Source organism: Oncorhynchus masou, chromosome 21, assembly GCF_036934945.1.
Source record: "Oncorhynchus masou masou isolate Uvic2021 chromosome 21, UVic_Omas_1.1, whole genome shotgun sequence".
Taxonomy (NCBI): Eukaryota; Metazoa; Chordata; class Actinopteri; order Salmoniformes; family Salmonidae; genus Oncorhynchus; species Oncorhynchus masou.
In genome coordinates, this window is record NC_088232.1 from 50567444 (window position 1) to 50593527 (window position 26084).

The following is a 26084-nucleotide window of genomic DNA, read 5'->3' on the forward strand; positions in this document are numbered from 1 at the left end:
TAACATGACCAGCCAGTATCACAACATAACCAGACAGTATCATAACATAACCAGCCAGTATCATAACATAACCAGCCAGTATCATAACCAGCCAGTATCACAACATAACCAGCCAGTATCATAACTGTCATGTCTTATGTCTGTTCCTGTCCTTTCTCTTCACTCTGTCTCTCTCTTCTGGTCTTATTAGGTTACCTTCTCTGTCTCTCCTTCTTCAGCTGTTCTACATCTCCCTAACTAGCTCATTCATCCTTTCCCACCTGTTCTCTCTTTCTCCTCTGATTAGGTCTCTATTTCTCTCTCTGTTCCTGCTACTTTCAGTGTCAGATTCTTGTTTGTGTTTTTCATGCCAGAAGCAAGCTAGCGTCTCGTTTGCTTCCACCTTGTCCTATCCTGTCGGAGTCGGCCTGGCAGGTGCATCCTGCACTATACAACGTCGGAAGAGGATTTATGCCATTCCTGTTTTTTCATTAAAGAACTCTGTTTTCTGTTAAAACCGCTTTTGGGTCTTCACTCAAGTACATAACAGAAGAATCTGACCAAGAATGGACCCAGCGGCTCCGGACCCTTTTCACTCCGCCGTCGAGATCCAGGGAGCGATGCTAGGCAGACACGAGGAGGAATTGTCTGCTGCTCGACATGCCGTTGAGACCCTGGCCGTCCAAGTCTCCGACCTCACAAGACAGGTTCACCAACTCCACCTCGATCCACCGCCCGCTTCCAGGGTTTCCGAGTCTCCGGAGCCCAGGATCAACAACCCGCCGTGTTACTCTGGGAGCCCACTGAGTGCCGCTCATTCCTCACTCAGTGTGATGTGGTGTTCTCTCTCCAGCCCAACACTTACTCCAGGAGCGCAGCCCGCATCGCCTACGTCATTTCTCTCCTTACCGGACGGGCGCGTGAGTGGGGCACGGCAATCTGGGAGGCGAGGGCTGAGTGTATTAACCAGTATCAGGACTTTAAGGAGGAGATGATACGGGTTTTTGACCGTACTGTTTTTGGGGAGGAGGCTTCCAGGGCCCTGTCTTCCCTATGTCAGGGGAATCGATCCATAACGGATTATTCTATTGAGTTTCGCACTCTCGCTGCCTCTAGTGACTGGAGCAGAGCCGGCTTTGCTCGCTCGTTTTCTGGAGGGTCTCCTCGTCGAGGTTAAGGATGAGATCCTCTCCCGGGAGGTTCCTTCCAGTCTGGACTCCTTAATAGCTCTCGCTATTCGCATAGAGCGACGGTTTGATCTTCGTCGCCGAGCTCGTGGAAAGGAGTTCGCGTTCTCCGTTGCTCCCCTCTCCACATCACTGCCACCTGCCGCATCACTGCCACCCTCCTCCGCCGGCTCGGATGCTGAGCCTATGCAGCTGGGGGTATCCGCATCTCGGCCAAGGAGAAGGAACGGAGAATCACCAATCGCTTCTGTCTCTACTGCGGCTCCGCTGGTCATTTTGTCACCTCATGCCCAGTAAAAGCCAGAGCTCATCAGTAAGAGGAGGGCTACTGGTGAGCGCAACTACTCAGGTCTCTCCTTCAGGATCACGCACTACCTTTCCGGTCCATCTCCGCTGGCCCGGTTCATCTGCTTCCTGCAGTGCCTTGATAGACTCTGGGGCGGAGGGCTGTTTTATGGACGAGACCTGGGCTCGGGAACATGACATTCCTCTCAGACAGTTAGGGAGCCCACGGCCTTGTTCGCTTTAGATGGTAGTTCTCTCCCCAAGATTCAGCGTGAGACGCTGCCTTTAACCCTCACTGTCTCTGGTAATCATAGCGAAACCATTTCTTTTTTAATTTTTCGTTCACCTTTTACACCTGTTGTTTTGGGTCATCCCTGGCTAGTGCGCCATAACCCTTCTATTAATTGGTCTAGTAATACTATCCTATCCTGGAATGTTTCTTGTCATGTGACCTGTTTAATGTCTGCTATCCCTCCTGTTTCCTCTGTCTCTTCTTCACAGGAGGAGCCTGGCGATTTGACAGGGGTGCCGGAGGAGTATCACGATCTGCGCACGGTGTTCAGTCGTTCCAAGGCCACTTCTCTCCCTCCACACCGGTCGTATGACTGTAGTATTGATCTCCTTCCGGGAACTACTCCCCCCCGGGGTAGATTATACTCTCTGTCGGCTCCCGAACGTAAGGCTCTCGAGGATTATTTGTCGGTTTCGCTCGCGCCGGTACCATAGTCTCCTCCCTCCTCTCCCGCCGGAGCGGGGTTTTTTTGTTCAGAAGAAGGACGGGTCCCTGCGCCCATGCGTGGATTATCGAGGGCTGAATGACATAACAGTTAAGAATCGTTATCCGCTTCCTCTTATGTCTTCAGCCTTCGAGATCCTGCAGGGAGCCAGGTTTTCACCAAATTGGACCTTCGTAACGCCTACCATCTCGTGCGCATCAGGGAGGGGACGAGTGGAAGACGGCGTTTAACACTCCGTTAGGGCACTTTGAATACCGGGTTCTTCCTTTCGGCCTCGTTAACGCTCCAGCTGTCTTTCAGGCACTAGTTAACGACGTCCTGAGAGACATGCTGAACATTTTTTTTCGTTTACATGGACGATATCCTGATTTTTTCACCGTCTCTCCCGATTCATGTTCAGCACGTGCGACGCGTCCTCCAGCGCCTTTTGGAGAACTGTCTTTATGTGAAGGCTGAGAAGTGCACTTTTCATGCCGCCTCTGTCCCTTTTCTCGGTTCCGTTATTTCCGCTGAGGGCATTAAGATGGATCCCGCTAAGGTCCAGGCTGTCATTGATTGGCCCGTTCCTAAGTCACGCGTCGAGCTGCAGCGCTTTCTGGGCTTCGCTAATTTCTATCGTCGTTTCATCCGTAATTTCGGTCAGGTGGCAGCTCCCCTCACAGCCCTTACTTCTGTTAAGACGTGCTTTAAGTGGTCCGTTTCCGCCCAGGGAGCTTTTGATCTTCTTAAGAATCGTTTTACATCCGCACCTATTCTTGTTACACCTGACATCTCTAGACAGTTTGTTGTTGAGGTTGACGCGTCAGAGGTGGGCGTGGGAGCCATTCTTTCTCAGCGCTCTCTCTGACGGCAAGGTCCATCCTTGCGCGTTTTTCTCTCATCGCTTATCGCCGTCAGAACGTAACTATGATGTTGGTAATCGCGAACTGCTCGCCATCCGCTTAGCCCTAGGCGAATGGCGACAGTGGTTGGAGGGGCGACCGTTCCTTTTGTCGTTTGGACTGACCATAGGAACCTTGAGTACATCCGTTCAGCCAAACGACTTAATGCGCGTCAGGCTCGTTGGGCTCTGTTTTTCGCTCGTTTCGAGTTTGTTATTTCTTATCGTCCGGGCTCAAAAAACACCAAACCTGATGCTTTATCTCGTCTCTTCAGTTCTTCTGAGGTCTCCACCGACCCCGAGGGGATTCTCCCTGAGGGGCGTGTTGTCGGGTTGACTGTCTGGGGAATTGAGAGGCAGGTAAAGCAAGCACTCGCTCACACTCCGTCGCCGCGAGCTTGTCCTAGGAACCTTCTGTTCGTTCCCATTCCTACTCGTCCGGCCGTTCTTCAGTGGGCCCACTCTGCCAAGTTAGCCGGCCACCCCGGCGTTCGGGGTACGCTCGCTTCCATTCGCCAGCGTTTCTGGTGGCCCACTCGGGAACGTGACGCGCGTCGATTTGTCGCTGCTTGTTCGGTCTGCGCGCAGACTAAATCTGGGAACTCTCCTCCTGCCGGCCGTCTCAGACCGCTTCCCATTCCCTCTCGACCGTGGTCTCACATCGCTTTAGATTTTATCACCGGACTGCCTTCATCAGCGGGGAAGACAGTTATTCTTACGGTTGTCGATAGATTCTCTAAGGCGGCTCATTTCATTCCTCTCGCTAAGCTCCCTTCTGCTAAGGAGACGGCTCAGATCATTATCGAGAATGTTTTCCGAATTCATGGCCTTCCGTCAGACGTCGTTTCAGACAGAGGCCCGCAGTTCACGTCTCAATTTTGGAGGGAGTTTTGCCGTTTGATTGGGGCTTCCGTCAGTCTCTCGTCCGGCTTTCATCCCCAGTCTAACGGTCAAGCCGAACGGGCCAATCAGACTGTTGGTCGCATTTTACGCAGTCTTTCTTTTCGTAACCCTGCGTCTTGGTCAGAACAGCTCCCCTGGGCAGAGTACGCCCACAACTCGCTTCCTTCGTCTGCTACCGGTCTATCTCCTTTTCAGAGTAGCCTCGGGTACCAGCCTCCGCTGTTCTCATCTCAGCTCGCCGAGTCCTGCGTCCCCTCCGCTCAGGCTTTTGTCCAGCGTTGCAAGCGCACCTGGAAGGGGTCAGGTCGGCACTTTGCCGTAATAGGGCGCAGACTGTGAGGGCCGCTAATAGCGTAGGACCAAGAGTCCTAGATATTGTTGCGGTCAGAGAGTATGGCTCTCCACTCAGAACCTTCCCCTTAAGACAGCTTCTCGCAAGTTGGCCCGCGGTTCATTGGTCCGTTCCGTATTTCTCAGGTCATTAATCCTGTCGCAGTGCGACTTCTTCTCCAGCGCTATCTTCGTCGCGTTCACCCGGTCTTCCATGTCTCCTGTGTTAAGCCCGTTCTTCGCGCCCCCGCTCGTCCCTCCCCCCCCATCCTTGTCGGCGCACCTATCTACAGGGTTCGTAAGATTTTGGACATGCGCCCTCGGGGCCGTGGTCATCAGTACCTAGTGGATTGGGAGGGGTACGGTCCTGAGGAGAGGAGTTGGGTTCCCTCTCGGGACGTGCTGGACCGTTCGCTGATCGATGATTTCCTCCGTTGCCGCCAGGTTTCCTCCTCGAGTGCGCCAGGAGGCGCTCGGTGGTGGGGGGGTACTGTCATGTCTTATGTCTGTTCCTGTCATTTCTCTTCACTCTGTCTCTCTCTGCTGGTCTTATTAGGTTACCTTCTCTGTCTCTCCTTCTTCAGCTGTTCTACATCTCCCTAACTAGCTCATTCATCCTTTCCCACCTGTTCTCTCTTTCTCCTCTGATTAGGTCTCTATTTCTCTCTCTGTTCCTGCTACTTTCAGTGTCAGATTCTTGTTTGTGTTTTTCATGCCAGAAGCAAGCTAGGGTCTCGTTTGCTTCCACCTTGTCCTATCCTGTCGGAGTCGGCCTGGCAGGTGCATCCTGCACTATACAACGTCGGAAGAGGATTTATGCCATTCCTGTTTTTTCATTAAAGAACTCTGTTTTCTGTTAAAACCGCTTTTGGGTCTTCACTCAAGTACATAACAATAACATAACCAGCCAGTATAATATAATGACCAGCCAGTATCACAACATAACCAGCCAGTATCAGAACCAGCCAGTAACATAACATAACCAGCCAGTATCATAACATGACCAGCCAGTATCACAACCAACCAGTATCATAACCAGCCAACATCATAACATAACCAGCCAGTATCAGAACCAGCCAGTATCATAACATAACCAGCCAGTATCAGAACCAGCCAGTATCATAACATAACCAGCCAGTATCATAACATAACCAACCAGCGTCATAACATAACCAGCCAGTATTATAACTAGCCAGTATCATAACATAACCAGCCAGTATCATAACATAACCAGCCAGTATCATAACATAACCAGCCAATATCAATACACAACCAGCCAGTATCATAACATAACCAGCCAGTTACATAACATGACCAGCCAGTATCACAACATAACCAGCCAGTATCATAACATAACCAGCCAGTATCATAACATGACCAGCCAGTATCACAACATAACCAGCCAGTATCATAACATAACCAGCCAGTATCATAACATAACCAGCCAGTATCATAACATAACTGGTCAGTATCATAACATAACCAGCCAGTATCATAACATAACCAGCCAGTATCATAACATAACCAACCAGTATCATAACAAAACCAGCCAGTATCACAACCAGCCAGTGTCATAACCAGCCAGTATCACAACATAACCAGCCAGTATCATAACATAACCAGCCAGTATCATAACATGACCAGCCAGTATCACAACATAACCAGCCAGTATCATAACATAACCAGACAGTATCATAACATAACCAGCCAGTATCACAACATGACCAGCCAGTATTGTAACATAACCAGCCAGTATCACAACATGACCAGCCAGTATCATAACAAGGCACTATCATAACATAACCAGTCAGTATCATAACATAACCAGCCAGTATCATAACATAACCAACCAGTATCATAACATAACCAGCCAGTATTATAACCAGCCAGTATCTTAACATAACCAGCCAGTATCATAACATAACCAGCCAGTATCAATACAAAACAGCCAGTATCATAACATAACCAGCCAGTTACATAACATGACCAGCCAGTATCACAACATAACCAGACAGTATCATAACATAACCAGCCAGTATCATAACATAACCAGCCAGTATCATAACCAGCCAGTATCACAACATAACCAGCCAGTATCATAACATAACCAGTCAGTATCATATAATGACCAGCCAGTATCAGAACCAGCCAGTATCATAACATAACCAGCCAGTATCATAACATAACCAGCCAGTATCATAACATAACCAGCCAGTATCATAACATAACCAGCCAGTATAATAACCAGCCAGTGTCAAAACCAGCCAGTATCACAACATAACCAGCCAGTATCATAACATAACCAGCCTGTATCAAAACATGAGCAGCCAGTATCACAACATAACCAGCCAGTATCATAACATAACCAGCTAGTATCATAACATAACCCGCCAGTATCACAACATGACCAGCCAGTATCGTAACATAACCAGCCAGTATCACAACATGACCAGCCAGTATCATAACCAGCCACTATCATAACCAGCCAGCATCACAACATTACCAGCCAGTATCAGAACCAGCCAGTATCATAACATAACCAGCCAGTATCATAACATATACAGCCAGTATCATAACATAACCAGCCAGTATCATAACCAGCCAGTATCATAACATGACCAGCCAGTATCATAACATAACCAGCCAGTATCATGACATGACCAGCCAGTATCACAACCAGCGAGTTTCATAACCAGCTAGCATCATAACATAACCAGCCAGTATCAGAACCAGCCAGTATCATAACCAGCCAGTATCATAACATAACCAGCCAGTATCATAACATAACCAGCCAGTATCATAACATGACCAGACAGTATCATAACAGAACCAGCCAGTATCATAACATAACCAGCCAGTATCATAACATGACCAGCCAGTATCAGAACCAGCCAGTATCATAACATAACCAGCCAGTATCAGAACCAGCCAGTATCAGAACCAGCCAGTATCATAATATAACCAGCCAGTATCATAACCTGACCAGCCAGTATCATAACATGTCCAGCCAGTATCATAACATAACCAGCCAGTAGCATAACATAACCAGCCAGTATCATAACATAACCAACCAGTATCATAACATAACCAGCCTTTATCATAACAAAAGCAGCCAGTATCACAACATAACCAGCCAGTATCATAACATAACCAGCCAGTATCATAACATAACCAGCCAGTATCACAACATGACCAGCCAGTATCATAACATAACCAGCCAGTATCACAACATAACCAGCCAGTATCATAACCAGCCACTATCTTAACCAGCCAGTACCACAACATAACCAGCCAGTATCAGAACCAGCCAGTATCATAATATAAACAGCTAGTTTCATAACCAGCCAGTATCATAATATAACCAGCCAGTATCATAACATAAACAGCCAGTATCATAACATGACCAGCCAGTATCATAACCAGCCACTACCATAACCAGCCAGTATCACAACATAACCAGCCAGTATCAGAACCAGCCAGTATAATAACATAACCAGCCAGTATCATAACATAACCAGCCAGTATCATAACATGACTAGCCAGTATCATAACATGACCAGCCAGTATCATAACATAACCAGCCAGTATCATAACCAGCCAGTATCATAACATCACCAGCCAGTATCATAACATAACCAGCCAGTATCATAACATGACCAGCCAGTATCATAACATGACCAGCCAGTATTATAACATGACCAGCCAGTATCATAACATGACCAGCCAGTATCATAACATAACCAGCCAGTATCATAACCAGCCAGTATCATAACATATCCAGCCAGTATCATAACATAACCAGCCTGTATCACAACATAACCAGCCAGTATCACAACATGACCAGCCAGTATCATAAAATAAACAGCCAGTTTCATAACCAGCCAGTATCATAACATAACCAGCCAGTATCATAACATAACCAGCCAGTATCACAACATAACCAACCAGTATCATAACATGACCAGCCAGAATCATAACATAACCAGCCAGTATCATAACCAGCCACTATCATAACCAGCCAGTATCACAACATAACCAGCCAGTATCAGAACCAGCCAGTGTCATAACATAACCAGCCAGTATCATAACATAACCAGCCAGTATCAGAACCAGCCAGTGTCATAACATAACCAGCCAGTATCAGAACCAGCCAGTATCATAACATAACCAGCCAGTATCAGAACCAGCCAGTTTCATAATATAAACAGCCAGTTCATAACCAGCCAGTATCATAATATAACCAGCCAGTATCATAACATAAACAGCCAGTATCATAACATGACCAGCCAGTATCACAACATGACCAGCCAGTATCATAACTTAACCAGCCAGTATCACAACATGACCAGCCAGTATCATAACCAGCCACTATCATAACATAACCAGACAGTATCATAACATAACCAGCCAGTATCATAACCAGACAGTATCATAACATCACCAGCAAGTATCATAACATAACCAGCCAGTATCATAACATGACCAGCCAGTATCATAACATTACCAGCCAGTATCATAACATTACCAGCCAGTATCACAACCAGCCAGTATCATAACATCACCAGCAATTATCATAACATCACCAGCAAGTATCATAACATAACCAGCCAGTATCATAACATAACCAGCCAGTATCATAACATAACCAGCCAGTATCATAACATGACCAGCCAGTATCACAACCAGCCAACATCATAACATAACCAGCCAGTATCAGAACCAGCCAGTATCATAACATAACCAGCCAGTATCATAACATGACCAGCCAGTTTCACAACCAACCAGTATCATAACCAGCCAACATCATAACATAACCAGCCAGTATTGGAACCAGCCAGTATCATAACATAACCAGCCAGTATCAGATCCAGCCAGTATAATAACATAACCAGCCAGTATCATAACATGACCAGCCAGTATCACAACCAAGCCAGTATCATAACCAGCCAACATCATAACATAACCAGCCAGTATCAGAACCAGCCAGTATCATAACATAACCAGCCAGTATCAGAACCAGCCAGTATCATAACATGACAAACAAGTATCATAACATGACCATCCAGTATCACAACCTGCCAGTATTATTACCAGCCAACATCATAACATAACCAGCCAGTATTAGAACCAGCCAGTATCAATACATAACCAGCCAGAATCATAACTAGCCAGTATCATAACATAACCAGCCAGTATCATAACATGACCAGCCAGTATCACAATATAAACAGACAGTTTCATAACCAGCCAGTATCATAACATAACCAGCCAGTATCATAACATGACCAGCCAGTATCACAATATAAACAGACAGTTTCATAACCAGCCAGTATCATAACATAACCAGCCAGTATCATAATATAACCAGCCAGTATCATAACATAAACAGACAGTTTCATAACAGCCAGTATCATAACATAACCAGCCAGTATCATAATATAACCAGCCAGTATCATAACATAACCAGCCAGTTTCATAACCAGCCAGTATCATAACATAACCAGCCAGTATCAGAACCAGCCAGTATCACAACATAACCAGCCAGTATCAGAAACAGCCAGTATCATAACATAACCAGCCAGTATCATAACATGACCAGACAGTATCACAACCAGCCAGTATCATAACCAGCCAACATCATAACATAAACAGCCAGTTTCATAACCAGCCAGTATCATAACATAACCAGCCAGTATCAGATCCAGCCAGTATCATAACATAACCAGCCAGTATCATAACATGACCAGACAGTATCACAACCAGCCAGTATCATAACAAGCCAACATCATAACATAACCAGCCAGTATCAGAACCAGCCAGTATCATAACATAACCAGCCAGTATCATAACCAGCCAGTATAATAACATAACCAGCCAGTATCATAACATAACCAGCCAGTATCACAACATAAACAGCCAGTATCATAACCAGCCAGTATCATAACATAACCAGCCAGTATCAGAACCAGCCAGTATCACAACATAAACAGCCAGTATCATAACCAGCCAGTATCATAACATAAACAGCCAGTATCATAACATGACCAGCCAGTATCATAATATAACCAGGCAGTATCATAACATGACCAGCCAGTATCATAACATAACCAGCCAGTATCATACATGACCAGCCAGTATCACAACCAACCAGTATCATAACCAGCCAACATCATAACATAACCAGCCAGTATCAGAACCAGCCAGTATCAATACATAACCAGCCAGAATCATAACCAGCCAGTATCATAACATGACCAGCCAGTATCATAACATAACCAGCCAGTATCATAACCAGCCAGTATCATAACATAACCAGCCAGTATCATAACTAGCCAGTATCATAATATAAACAGCCAGTTTCATAACCAGCCAGTATCATAACATAACCAGCCATTATCATAATATAAACAGCCAGTTTCATAACCAGCCAGTATCGTAACCTGACCAGACAGTATTATAACCAGCCAGTATCATAATATAACCAGCCAGTATCATAATATAACCAGCCAGTATCACAACATAACCAGCCAGTATCATAACATAACCAGCCAGTATCATAACATAACCAGCCAGTATCACAACATAACCAGCCAGTATCATAACATAACCAGCCAGTATCATAACATAACCAGCCAGTATCATAACATAACCAGCCAGTATCATAACATAACCAGCCAGTATCATAACATAACCAGCCAGTATCAGAACCAGCCAGTATCATAATATAACCAGCCAGTATCATAATATGACCAGCCAATACCACAGCGGTTTTAACAGTACAGCAAAGTGCCTCATTTTTAGCCAGCAGCAGAACCCTGCTTCCCATTGCTGTTTGCCTCTGAATCTAAGCAGGGTTGGTCCTGGTCAAGGTTCCTGGATGAGGGCCAGTAGGAGAGCACTCTTTCCTCTGGTCTAAAAACAAATATCCCAATGTCCCAGGGCAGTGATTGAGGACATTGTAGGGTGCCGTCTTTCGGGTGTTCTGACTCTCTCGTCACTAAAGATCCCATGGCACTTATTACGAGAGTAGGGGTGTTAACCTGGTGTCCTGGCTACATTCCCAATCTGGCCCTCGTACAATCATGGCAAGCTAATCATCCCCAGCTTCCAATTGGGTCATTCATCCCCCTGTAACTTTTCCCCAGATTGTTGCTGTAAATGGGAATGTGTTCTTTGTCAACTTACCTGGTCAAATAAAAACAATGTCAAACACAGGGACTTGGAACAGAGGGAATATTATATTCCTATTGATTTCATTGTGTGAGTTCTATTCTAATGTCACGGGTTCAGCACAGAAGCATTGTCACGGTACTGTGTTCAGAGAAGTGCTAGTGCCAAATCATAGAAGCTAAGGTTCTTGTGATTTATGAATCTGGGTCACAGTAGTTGTTCTGGCTTAGTCTTCCGTCACAGTCTAGTTTTGCATTATGTGCAGACTTGAAAAATGAATTTCCATTTCCTATCTTACTACTACCTCACTATCATGATGTCTGTCCCTGATTCACGTGGTTACTAACACCAACAAAATGGCTACTACTAGAAACAGTTCAACTACCTAGTACATTGTTCTCTCTAATTCAAGGTTAAGTGAATCTGTTTTGGGGGAGCCATTGTTCTCATCATGGAGGCATCAAACAAAGTGCCCTGTCTCCTCCTCCTCCTCCCTCTCTCCCTCTCTCTCCCCCTCTATCCCTCTCTCCCCGTCTCTCTCCCTCTCTCCCCCTCTATCCCTCTCTCCCCCTCTCTCGCCCTCTCTCCCCCTCTCTTGCCCTCTCTCCCCCTCTCTCTGCCTCTCTCCCCCTCTATCCCTCTCTCCCCCCTATCCCTCTCTCTCCCCCTCTCTCGCCCCTCTCTCCCTCTCTCCCTCTCTCCCCCTCTCTCCCCCCTCTCTCCCCCCTCCCTCCCCTCTATCCCCCTCCCTGTCTCTCTCCCCCTCCCTATCCCCTCCCCCTCTCCCTTTCCCTCTCTCCCCCTCTCTCCCCTCCCTCCCCCCCCCCTCTCTCTCCCCCCTACCCCTCTCTCCCCCTCTCTCCCTCTCTCCCCCTCTCTCTCTCGCTCCTCTCTCCCTCCCCCTCTCTCTCTCTCTCCCCTCTCCCCCTCTCTCTCCCTCTCTCCCCCTCTCTCTTTCTCTGCTTCATCTCAATAGCATAAAGTGGCTTCTTCTCCTCGTCTCCATGCTTTAATCTCTAATGATGGGATAGAATTTGGAGGAGGATGCCAATTCCTCATAGAGTTCCACCATATAGCTTTCATCTTCCTAGGTTTTCTAATAAGTGCTGTTGAAAGGAGAAGAGATGAGGAGACGAGGACAGGAAATTGTTATTAAGACGACTGAGATGCAGCCAAGGAATGTCCCCACTCTGAGATGCAGCCAAGGAATGTCCCCACTCTGAGATGCAGCCGAGGAATGTCCCCACTCTGAGATGCAGCCGAGGAATGTCCCCACTCTGAGATGCAGCCGAGGAATGTCCCCACTCTGAGATGCAGCCAAGGACTGTCCCCACTCTGAGACACAGCCAAGGAATGTCCCCACTCTGAGACGCAGCCGAGGAATGTCCCCACTCTGAGACGCAGCAGAGGAATGTCCCCACTCTGAGACGCAGCCGAGGAATGTCCCCACTCTGAGACGCAGCCGAGGAATGTCCCCACTCTGAGATGCAGCCGAGGAATGTCCCCACTCTGAGATGCAGCAGAGGAATGTCCCCACTCTGAGATGCAGAGAATGTCCCCACGAGGAATGTCCCCACTCTGAGATGCAGCCGAGGAATGTCCCCACTCTGAGATGCAGCCGAGGAATGTCCCCACTCTGAGATGCAGCCGAGGAATGTCCCCACTCTGAGATGCAGCCGAGGAATGTCCCCACTCTGAGATGCAGCAGAGGAATGTCCCCACTCTGAGATGCTGAGAGCCGAGGAATGTCCCGAGGAATGTCCCCACTCTGAGACGCAGCAGAGGAATGTCCCACTCTGAGCGCAGAGGAATGTCCCCTCTCTGAGATGCAGCCGAGGAATGTCCCCACTCTGAGATGCAGCCGAGGAATGTCCCCACTCTGAGATGCAGCTGAGGAATGTCCCCACTCTGAGATGCAGCCAAGGAATGTCCCCACTCTGAGATGCAGCCGAGAAATGTCCCCACTCTGAGATGCAGCCGAGGAATGTCCCCACTCTGAGATGCAGCCGAGGAATGTCCCCACTCTGAGATGCAGCCGAGGAATGTCCCCACTCTGAGATGCAGCCGAGGAATGTCCCCACTCTGAGATGCAGCCTCAGGCAGAATGAGGAACCTGACCTTGGGATGGAAATAGACGGTAATCCCGAGGAGGCTGTGGATTGGCATATTACCTAGCAGCTTTAATACATTTGACACTTAACGTATACAGTCAGCACAGTACAGTAGATAGAGCTACATAAAAATTATATTAAACCTTCAATCAAAGCACCAAAGGATCTGGGTGTGAAACATAGTTATTAAACTATTCCAAAAGTTAACTTTGAAGCTGAATCTTTCAATCAAATGTAAAAAAAATAAAAAATGTCAACATCAACATCAGCGCTGGATCTGGCTCTGTCAAACATCTTGTAGATGAGATTGTTTAGTGTGACAGTCAGGCTGGCGCAGACCTCACTACAGGAACCGACAGAGCCTCGTTAGTCCAGCCTGACACAGCCCAAAAATACACAGGATGGATCCCAAATTGCACACTCTACCCTATATAGCGAGGGCAACACGGTACCATCTGGGGCGTGGGAACACACACACACAGCACGCCACGTCCCATCACACTGGCATGTATCTGGCTCTGACTGTGTGTGTTTGCTAATGAGGTTGATGATCTCTTCAAATCACAAGTGTTAAACAGCAAGAGGTCATATGCACTATATGCTGCCTGTGATTTGGATATGAGCACAGTACTGACAAGTCCTATTCAATGCAATTAAACGTTATTCATCTTTGACGGGCAATTATAGCGACTACTCCATCCTTTTGTAGATACAATGCACAATTCATTTCCCTGTGTAACTGCCGTTCACCATATCTCATCGTCCTGACCTTCAAAGCTAAGTCCTACGTCCACAGTACCCTGTGGGCTTCCATGGAGTCCTTCTAGTCAGCCAATGACGTCATAAAGTTCTCTATGCACCTCAATAAGAAAATGTGCTCAACATGCTCACAAATGAACTCGTAAAGATGCACACATGCACACACACACACACACACACACACACACACACACACACACACACACACACATTTTGCATCTGACACAGGCTTTGAATGGATCACTTGGAAAGCCATCACTGGCTGATCTCTCTCTCCCCTTTTAGATCAAGTGAGCTGATGATGTCATTGAAGTGTGGATTAGTTCTATAAACCAGGCTTGCAGCAGGGAGGCTGGTTAACCCACAATGCATAGCTCCCGTGTGCATACAACTGAGGGTCAATGGACAGTTGGGAAACTATGAATAGCATAGACCACACATACACAAAAGTACTTGGACACACCTTCAAATGAGCAGATGTAGCTATTTCAGCCAAACCCGTTGCTGACATGTGTATAAGATTGAGCACACAGCCATGCAATCTTCATAGACAAACATTAGCAGTAGAACGGTCTTACTGAAGAGCTCAGTGACTTTCAAAGTGGCTCCTGTCATAGGATGCTACCTTTCCAACAAGTCAGTTTGTCAAATTTCTGCCCTGCTAAAGCTTACCCCGGGTCAACTATAAGTGCTGTGTAAACATCTAGGAGCAACAATGACTCAGCCGCGAGGTGGTAGGCCACACAAGCCCACAGAACGGGACCGCTGAGTGCTGAAGTACTGAACCTCTGTCCATGGTTTTACTGTCAAAATGTAATGAGTACTTCTGGGTGTCTGTGAAAATGTATGGAGTTAAAAGGACATTCTTTTCTTTAGGAACATAGTGGAGTAAAATTTGTCAAAACTATAAATAGTAAAGTACAGATCCCCAAAAAACTACTTAAGTAATACTTTAAACTATTTTTTACTAAGTACTTTACACCACTGGACACAGTTAGGTCAGAAGATGTATAGCATTGCTTTAAAACTGCTGCATGTTCTTTTCACCCTGTGACAAAATGTGTAGAGTTGCAGGTAATCAGCTTTAAACCTTTAAACATTCTCTCCACCAACCAGAGGGTTGTGAACCGTTTGTGTCATGAATAGTGCTTGTGCCTATAGAAATAAACGTGGCGAGGGGCATGGAATGTTGCCCAATGCTGGAAGTGGGGCCCCCTTCGAGTGAAAAAGTTTGGGGACCCCTGGACTACAGAGTGCAGACATTCCAGTGGACACTGGATACAGTACTTCATCACTGGGTAGACTGGGTCCAATGGGTCTGTACCATTTGTATTTTCTGAGGCGTGCGATGCTTCATGTTCTGTGAAGCGATTACAATATTAATCACATCTGACTTGGCCGCTCTGAATTTGTGTTTGTCCCATCCCCCACTTCCTGTACAGATAGGAACACACACACAACACACACACACACACACACACACACACACACACACACACACACACACACACACACACACACACACACATATATTTTGCATCTGACACAGGCTTTGAATGGATCACTTGGAAAGAAACTCAAGTAATCTCAGCTAGACCTACAGTCAAAAGGCACACAGACCCAGTATTTGAAATCAATACAGCCAAGAATAAACGCAGCTTGTGAAACCATGCATCTCAGCATCCATGGTTGAGGGCATTCCAATGTTCTGTATACAATGTCATAAACCACATCAATGATGTGTATAAACCCTAGATGACTGAAGCCACCGCGCAGCCATTTTGGTACTTTTGGAAGCTAATATAAATGCATTTATTAAATGTCTACATTCGTTTTTGAAACATTTATTATATTACAGACACCTTAATGAATACTTTTTAATTATATTGTGTGAGCTAAACAAACAAAAAAATAGGAGCAAATATATTTTCTAGAGAGTACTAATGTTGCTGTTCTCACTACAACAACAAAATACTTACATACGTGTCATTTGCCCTTGAAACATTTAATTGATCTACTGTAGAATTCCATTCATTCTTATGGAGGACTGCTCCTACTGTGGAGCAACAATATGGCCGACCGCTGGCTACAAAGCCTCTCAATGGCCAATACATAGATTCAGCAATCCAGGGTTTACACACGTCATTGGTTTCCGTCCAACCATTTCATTAAGACGAATTACTTGAAAAAGGGCTGATGAAAATGCCTGTACAACTGTATAAATGCCAGCAAGACAGTTTGTTTGTTTGACACGGTGGGATCTTTTTGTGTCTGTAAAGTGTATTATGCGAGAAAGAGCAGTGGAAACGCCTATGACTCGGAAAACCATGCAGTTTATTAGGCTATTTATTAAATAAGTTATGATGAACTTCAAAGGGTGGTAGATGTGTACCCACCTAGCAAAATGCAGTTGAAAAGATGACGAGGCTTGACTTGACCAATCTACGTTCGGTTTTGGTTTGAAAGTTGAAAATACTTATTTTTCATATCGTTGAAAATATGTATTTTTTTATGTTGATGAAACGACTATGTAAAGACGTCCATCTACGTTTGGTTTTGGTTAAAAGTTTGTTGTTTCGTTTAACGTACTTGCATACACATGGACACAGTATAAAACAATTGGTCTATGATTTTTTTAAATTAACAATCATACATCACTCCAGTATCTACACACAGTATTTATTTACAACATCCAAGTGCTAATAGTCTTTATTCCACTACTAAAGAAGCATGACTCAAATCACCTACACATATTTCCAACATCCAGCCTGACAAAAGATACATTTTTGATTATTCCCATGGCTCACCATTAAGTGAATTATTGACAGTTAACAGTTATACCACTGGAATGATAATATCAGTAGCTAGCTATTACAGTTGTCACTCAGTAATAAAGTGAAGTTCATCACAGCCTAACAAAACTCTGGTAATAGAATGCACAGCTCTCTCAGTTTGGAAATGCAAAAGTTTAAACAAAATGTGGACCTGATTCATGATTTTGCACGCTTAAATGTTTGACTGAGGAGGAATAGGTTTTGTTGTGTCCTATTCACAACTGTCTTTGTGTGTTTGGACCATTCTAGTTTGTTGGTGATGTGGACACCAAGGAACTTGAAGCTCTCAACCTGCTCCACTGCAGCCCCATCGATGAGAATGGGGATGTGCTCAGTCCTCTTTTTCCTGTAGTCCACAATCATCTCCTTTGTCTTGATTACGTTGAGTGAGAGGTTGTTATTCTGGCACCACAATGATGGTGTGGGAGTCGTGCCCGGCTGTGCAGTCGTGGGTGAACAGGGACTACAGGAGGGGACTGAGAACACACCTCTGAGGGGCTCCAGTGTTGAGGATCAGCATGGCGGATGCGCTACTATCTACCCTCACCACTTGGTGGCGGCCCATCAGGAAGTCCAGGATCCAGTTGCAGAGGGAGGTGTTTAGTCCCAGGGTCCTTAGTTTAGTGTTGAGTTTTGTGGGCACTAGGGTGTTGAACGATGAGTAGTAGTCAAAGAACAGCATTCTAACGTAGGTGCTACTTTTGTCCAGGTGGGAAAGGGCAGTGTGGAGCGCAATTGAGATTGTGTCATCTGTGGATCTGTTGTTGCGGTATGCGAATTGGAGTGGGTCTAGGATTTCCGGGATGATGGTGTGGATGTGAGCCATGACCTTTCAAAGCACTTCATGGCTACCGACATGAGTGCTATGAAGCGGTAGTCTTAGGCCACAATAGACGTCATATCACTAGGGGTACTTGTCGGCAAGCAACAGAGGGATGTTTGACATCGGTGGCCCAGAAACTATCCCCATCCCCATGTACTGTCTGCAGCTCTCTGGGTTAAAACTGATGGCTATTTGTCACACATGCAGAACTGTCAACTCGCATCACATGTATAATACATCTCAGTTACATCTCAGGTACCCAATCTGCCACCTCCTCCACCACCTCCTCCACCACCATCCTACTCATCCTTTGTTTCTTGCCCTAGGATGACCGTGTTATGAGCCAGCACTGCAAATCAATTAGAGAGTAAAGGGATTGATTGCATCAAAGAAAAACATATTTTCTTTACTGCTGCTCTTTAATTATTTGTTACTTTTTTATTTTTTTATTTTTTTGGGGGGGGGGTATTTTTCTTAAAACGGCATTGTTGGTTAAGGGCTTGTAAGTCAGCATTTCACTGTAAGGTCTACACCTGTTGTATTCGGGGTATGTGACAAATATAAATGGATTTGGTTTGATTTGAAACAGAGAATCATGTGTCTTGGACATGGCCTAAAGGTAGATCAAAACCAATTTTATTAGTCCCTTGCATCAAATACAACAGGTGAAACCTTACAGTGAAATGCGTACTTACTTAGATATGCTGTGGATTCTCTCACTCAATATAGCTGACATCCTGATTACAGCCTATAATATGTCATGTTTTAGTTAATATGCTTCATAAAGAGTAATGTATACTCTTACCAAAGGCAATAAGTGTCTATAAAAGGCATAACAGACCTCAAAATAATCTCTGTCCATATTACAGTTCTTGAAAGCCTTACAGTTTCCACTACTTTTGATCATGTTTTTCCAGTCAGGTACTTTCCTTCGTACACTAAGACACTGAAATGGTCTCACATTCGTTCTTATGCTTTGTTGCCACGACAAACCACAAACATTTCCACTTCCAACCAGCTTCCAGCCTTTGCTCATACTGAAGGAATGTACACATTTGTAAAAATGGGTGCACACTGACACCTAGTGGTAGAGAGTTGTAGCGCATGAGACTGTCACAGTTGGTGGGCAAGTGGTACAGTCTTAACTCTGTCTCGTTCTACTATTTCTCATCTTGAAATCAGATTTTAAACTTAACCCGAACATTAACACCACCATTAACCTGATGTCTAACCCTAACCTTAAATTAAGGCCAAAAGCTAGATTTTGTTTTCATACATTTTTAGGATAGCCAATTTTGACTTTGCCACTTGCCCATCTTGCCACTTGCCCCCCCCCCCCCCCCTTCTCAGCTGAACATATCGACCACAGCAGGCTCCATGGGAACGACAATCTCAATGCTCTTTTTTAGCATTTAGAAAACGTTAAGAATCCTCACTTGCGATACGGTTTTTGAAAAATAAAGCCCTCTACATTCACTTCATACCAAAATAATTTCACAAATGCAAAAATATACACATACTGTACACTGTTTTAATCGGTTTTAACACAGTTTTAACACAGTTGCAGCCAACAGAATGTTTCAGTTACGTCACTATTGTGGCGTCCTTCTTCCATTTCATACAGGTTTTCGGAGAAGCTTCGATAGCTAATTTATAACAGGTTGTCACCTCTGTCTTCCATTAACAAGCGCTGTAACATGGAAATATGGCTGTGTGGGTACCCTAACATTCTTAAAGGTGTGTAGTTATTTAACCTTTTTGTCTTGTGGAACAATTGATGTTGAAGATCGACTTGTAAGTCGCTTTGGACAAAAGCGTCTGCTAAATGGGATATATTATTATTATTATTAAGATCCTGGTGTTTGTGATCCCTTGACGCAGACCCAGCCGAGAGCGTGGTGAAACAGAAGTGACACAGTCTGTTCTTTTAAACTTTGATTTAGAGTCTTTACCTGACAAAGTCATGATATGCAGTTGAAATCGGAAGTTTACATACACTTAGGTTGGAGTGATAAAAACCTGTTTTTCAACCACTCCACAAATTTCTTGTTAACAAACTATAGTTTTGGCAAGTCGGTTAGGACATCTACTTTGTGCATGACACAAGTCATTTTTCCAACAGTTGTTTACAGATTATTTCACTTCCAACTCACTGTATCACAATTCCAGTGGGTCAGAAGTTCACATACACTAAGTTGACTGTGCCTTTAAACAGCTTGGAAAATTCCAGAAAATTATGTCATGGTTTTAGAAGCTTCTGATAGGCTAATTGACATCATTTGAGTCAATTGGAGGTGTAGCTGTGGAGCTATTTCAAGGCCTACCTTCAAGCTCAGTGCCTTTTTGCTTGACATCATGGGAAAATCTAAATTAGTCAGCCAAGACCTCAGAAAGAAATTGTAGACCTCCACAAGTCTGGTTCATCCTTGGGAGCAATTTCCAAATGCCTGAAGGTACCACTGTAACGGCTTTCGTCTGGTGGAAGAGAAGCGGACCAAAATGCAGCGTGGTATTTTTGAGACATGTTTAATGACGAATGAAAAATCGAACTATACAAAAACAACAAACGGAACGTGAAAACCTATACAGCCTATCTGGTGAACACAAACACAGAGACAGGAACAATCGCCCACGAAATACTCAAAGAATATAGCTGCCTAAATATGGTTCCCAATCAGAGACAACGATAATCACCTGCCTCTGATTGAGAACCGCCTCAGGCAGCCATAGACTATGCTAGACACCCCCAAGACAAAACACACCACAAAAAACCCATGTCACACCCTGGCCTGACCAAATAAATGTAGACAAACACAATATATATCGACCAGGGCGTGACAACCATGTTAATCTGCACAAACAATAGTACGCAAGTATAAACACCATGGGACCACGCAGCCATCATATCACTCAGGAAGGAGACGCGTTCTGTCTCCTAGAGATGAACGTACTTTGGTGCAAAAAGTGCAAATCAATCCGAGAACAACAGCAAAGGACCTTGTGAAGATGTTGGGGGAAACAGGTACAAAAGTATCTATATCCACAGTAAAATGAGTCCTATATCGAAAATAACCTGTAAGGCCGCTCAGCAAGGATGAAGCCATTGCTCCAAAACTCCCATAAAAAAGCCAGACTACGGTTTGCAACTTCACATGGGGACAAAGATTGTACTTTTGGAGAAATGTCCACTGGTCTGATGAAACAAAAATAGAACTGTTTGGCCATAATGACCATCGTTATGTTTGGAGGAAAAAGGGGGAGGCTTGCAGGCCAAAGAACATAATCCCAACCATGAAGCACGGGGATGGCAGCATCATATTGTGGGGGTGCTTTGCTGCAGGAGGGACTGGTGCACTTCACAAAATAGATGGCATCATGAGGCAGGAAAAGTATGTGGATATATTGAAGCAACATCTCAAGACATCAAGAAGGAAGTTAAAGCTTGGTCGCAAATGGGTCTTCCAAATGGACGGATGACCCGAAGCATACTTCCAAAGTTGTGGCAAAATGGCTTAAGGACAACAAAGTCAAGGTATTGGAGTGGCCATCACAAAGCCCTGACCTCAATCCCATAGAAAATTAGTGGGCAGAACTGAAAAAGTGTGTGCGCGCCAGGAGGCCTACAAACCTGACTCAGTTACACCCGCTCTGTCAGGAGGAATGTGCTAAAATTCACCCAACTTGTTGTGGAAAGCTTGTGGAAGGCTTCCCGAAACGTTTGACCCAAGTTAAAGAATTTAAAGGCAATGCTACAAAATACTAATTGAGTGTATGTAAACTTCTGACACACTGGGAATGTGATGAAAGAAATGAAAGCTGATGTAGATCATTCTCTTTTCTATTGTTCTGATATTTCACATTCTTAAAATAAAGTGCTAATCCTAACTGACCTAAGACAGGGAATTTTTTACTCTGATTAAATGTCAGGAATTGTGAAAAACTGAGTTTAAATATATTTCGCTAAGGTGTATGTAAACTTCCGACATCAACTGTATGAGTTATGCTGTCAGATGCTGTTGTGCCGAATGCACTGAGGTGTTTCAGGTGTCACATTTACGGTCACAGCAGTGTGTAGGAGAGAGTATCCAAAGATGTGGGAATTGTGCAGGAGGACATGGGACAGAGGAATGTGTAGTTTTGGTGGAAAACTACTGTAGGGGTGCTTATGTACCCTGGGGTGGCAGGGCAGCCTAGTGGTTAGAGCGTTGGACTAGTAACTGTAAGGCCGTCATTGAAAATAGGATTTGCTGGGAATCGGAGGTGTCTGGTGTGTGAGGCAGGTTGAGGTTGCCAGGTTTAGAGTAGTGCAGAAAGTGTCCTTTGCATTTAAGAAAGTAGAGGAGGATGGGTCAAGAGTGAGGGATTCTGAGAGGATTCCTGTGAAAAGTAGGTCAGTGCAGAACAGAGATATAGGCAAACGAGTGATATGTTTCAGCAAGGTTGGCTTGTTAGTCTTCATAGCAATGGTTATCAGCTGTACCACAGAGATGTAAGTCACCGAAAATAGATGTTTTGGTGGCAGCAGCAGAGAACTATTTGGGGTACGAGATTTGACTTCAGAAGAGTTACAGGGTGTGTAGAGTGAGTGGTGTCCCGTCCTCTCAGGTCGTTGGCCTGAGGTAAGATCTGATAGGGTTAAAGTAGTGGAATAAGGTGAGGGATTTTAATAGTATAGGGTTAGTTGGTAGGGTATCCTCATTAAAAATAGATTTTAATTTTATATATATACACAGTGCATTCGTAAAGTATTCAGACCCCTTGACTTTTTCCACATTTTGTTACATTACAGCCTTATTCTGAAATGGATTAAATAGCTTTTTATCTCAACAATCTACGGACAATACGCCATAATGAAAAAGCAAAAACAAATGTATAAAAAAAATGGAAATATCACATTTACATAAGTATTCGGACCCAATGTGCTTTGTTGAAGCTCCTTTGGAAGCGATGACAGCCTTGAGTCTTCTTGGGTATGACACTACAAGCTTGGCACACCTGGCTCACCCATTCTCCTCTGCAGATCCTCTCAAGCCCTGTCAGGATGGATGGGGAGTGTTGCTGCACAGCTACTTTCTGATCTGTCCAGAGATGCTTGATCGGGTTCAAGTCCGGCCTCTGGCTGGGCCACTCAAGGATATTTAGAGACTGAATGTCACTCCTCCTGTTGTCTCGGTTGTGTGCTTAGTGTTGTTGTCCTGTCGGCAGGTGAACAGTCACCCCAATAAATGTTTTGTCATACTGTCAGCCAATCAGCATTCAGAGGTCAAACCATCCAGTTCATTGTGCGGCCTATTTATGTAGGCCACCCGGATAATAGCTGTCCCATTCTTTCTGCCATGATTCCACCATAAATCTTCATGTGCACCATGTGCACTAAGAACATATGCCACAAGGACCTAAGTGTTGGCATAGCAGTTATCTATCTATCAATAGATCCGGTCCGGACATAGATATATATATTCCTCAAGGGAAGAGAATAGGAGTGTCTGCTCTTGTCTTCCTATTTCTATTATTAAACCTCTGCTATGCCATTCTCTTGCTTGAAGGTGGAGCTGCTTCTAATAGGTGAATCTTTTCATCTTCTTTTTTTCCATGGCCATACATTAGCCAAGTAGCCTATGAATAAAGTTTTATTATGGTCTACCCTCTCCTGTTTTTCTAGCGAGAGGCAGCTTGATGTACAAGTACACTGGACAGGACACGAGTCTATCCACAGGGTCTTACACCCAATCTGAGCAGAGACACATCGAGTCCCATTTTTACAGTCTATGGTATGACTCAAACTGGGGCCCGAACGGACAACCTTCCAATTTAAGGGCAGACACCACAAGGACACTGAGTTGGTTAATGAAAAAAACAAAACTCATTCAAATTAAATAAATATACATCAGAATATATTTACGATTTTTTTTTTCATTAACTTTAAAGAACTGTATGTCTCACAACATAGTTAGGACTTTCAATTTTTCATTTAACCTTTATTTAACTAATCAAGTCAGTTAAGAACAAATTCTTATTTACAATGACAGCCTACCCCAGACAACACCCAATGGGACTCCCAATCACAGCCAGATGTAATACAGCCTGGATTCAAACCAGGGTGTCTGTAGTGATGCCTTTTGCACTAAGATGCAGTGCTGTAGACAGCTGCGCCACTCAGGGAGCCCAAGGATGAGCCATGAAGATGTCTTGAACACGCCCATGTCCCTTTTTCTCAACTTACAGTCTACTTAGCTAGTTTAGTGCTACACAGTTTTGATTTAGTATAGCTATGGAGTGAGAGTGCTGGGAGTGAGGAAGGGAAGGGACTATCCCAGACCCCATGGGGAGGGCAGGGGTGAGAGCTCATTGTATCTCCTCCCCTGCCGGTGCTGCTGTCAACCTTCAGCTCTTCTCAGTCTCATGCTGTACTTGTGTGAAATGAGCCCTCTCTTAATGCCCGTCAGTCACACCAGATACGTGGGCAAACATAAACACACAAGCCCCTGTGGGAACAGCTCATTACCCTTTGTTTCTGATGTCAGAGAAACTAGAAATGGAAATGAACACTGATTACAGTACATTTAATGACACAGAAATCACTATCGGCCACTCGCTGTGAGGCACTGCCGAGCAGAAAGCCATTGTTAAGAACCCCTCCCTCTCTCCTACAAACATGCACACAGTTATGTAAATAAGTCTCAAAATGACAGAAAAGTACAGAAAATAAAGTCTCCGTATATGGCCACACGAGGGGAAGCTCTCCTCTGGCTGAATATTTGCAGGGTGAGCTGTCCCAGTTGTCTCAGACCAACACAGGAAGGAGCTGATCGGCCCTGTCTGTCTGCCTGCCCTGTCTGTCTGCTTGCCCTCTCAGTCTGCTTGCCTGCCCTGTCTGTCTGCCTGCCCTGTCTGTCTGCTTGCCCTCTCAGTCTGCTTGCCTGCCCTGTCTGTCTGCCTGCCCTGTCTGTCTGCTTGCCTGCCCTATCTGTCTGCTTGCCTGCCCTGTCTGTCTGCTTGCCCCCGTGTCTGTCTGCCTGCCCTCTCAGTCTGCTTGCCTGCCCTGTCTGTCTGCTTGCCTCTGTCTGCTTGCCTGCCCTGTCTGTCTGCTTGCCCCCGTGTCTGTCTGCCTGCCCTCTCTGTCTGTCTGCCTGCCCTCTCTGTCTATCTGTCTGTCAGCCTGCCCTCTCTGTCTGTCTCTGCTTGCCCCCCGTGTCTGTCTGCCTGCCCTCTCTGTCTATCTGTCTGTCTGCCTGCCCGCTCTGTCTGTCTGCTTGCCCCCCGTGTCTGTCTGCCTGACACTCACCCATAGGCAGTCCCTCGCAGCCGCAGTCTGACATGGTGACGAGGGACTGTTAGTAACGTCTTCTCTCCCCTCCAGCTGTGTCAGAGGGCTCCTGCTTCTCCTCCTCTCACAGAGTGTGTGTGCTGCCCCTCCACTACACGGCAGGCTGTGTGAGACCCTGGAGCGGAGTGGCCACCGTCTAACAGGCCGTGGGTCTGTCTGTCTCTCCGAGTGTGCTTTGACTGCGGGACCCTAAGCATGCCTATCATAACACTAATGTCCAGGCTGCTATTGGACAGTACATCTGTTGGCAGCCCTACCCATCGGGATGACTCAGCTCATTTCATCTTATGAATATTGAGAGGTCTCCATATTAGATTTTTGAACCTCAAAAAAAGGTGTCAAATCCATGCTTTCTTTTAGATTTTAAATGGCCATACATTTTCGGTACATTTCCTGGAAGATAAATAAATTATCTTGAAAACCAAAGAGACATTTAGCAAATACAAATATTTAGATTTACTTTACTGTTCTTTTTCACATTTCCTGGAAGATAAATAAATTATCTTGAAAACCAAAGAGACATTTAGCAAATACAAATATTTAGATTTACTTTACTGTTCTTTTTCGTCCCGGAGAAACATGATATTGTCGAATGTTACTTTTCAAAGGGAATGTAGCATCCGCAGCAGAGAGAGGATTTCATCCTGAACACTGCTGTTGCTTTAAGGAATGATACCTCCTCAGTCGAAAAAGACTCCTGCATAAACGTGGGAGTGCTCTTGTGAATACTGTGGTTCTGTTGGCAGAAGTAGTAGTGTA

The 26084-nt window shown here is 45.2% G+C and overlaps 1 protein-coding gene across 1 annotated transcript in view; it reads right to left on the reverse strand.

Annotated features, from left to right (window-relative positions):
* The window catches only part of LOC135508477 (echinoderm microtubule-associated protein-like 1), a 110129-nt gene extending 84640 nt beyond the window's left edge, over positions 1-25489 (reverse strand). The window contains exon 1 of the mRNA XM_064928698.1: positions 25284-25489. Within this exon, the coding sequence (XP_064784770.1) occupies positions 25284-25317 (34 nt within the window). The 5' untranslated portion in view covers positions 25318-25489. The remainder of the gene's footprint in view (positions 1-25283) is intronic.
* Between the last annotated feature and the right edge of the window lie 595 nt (positions 25490-26084).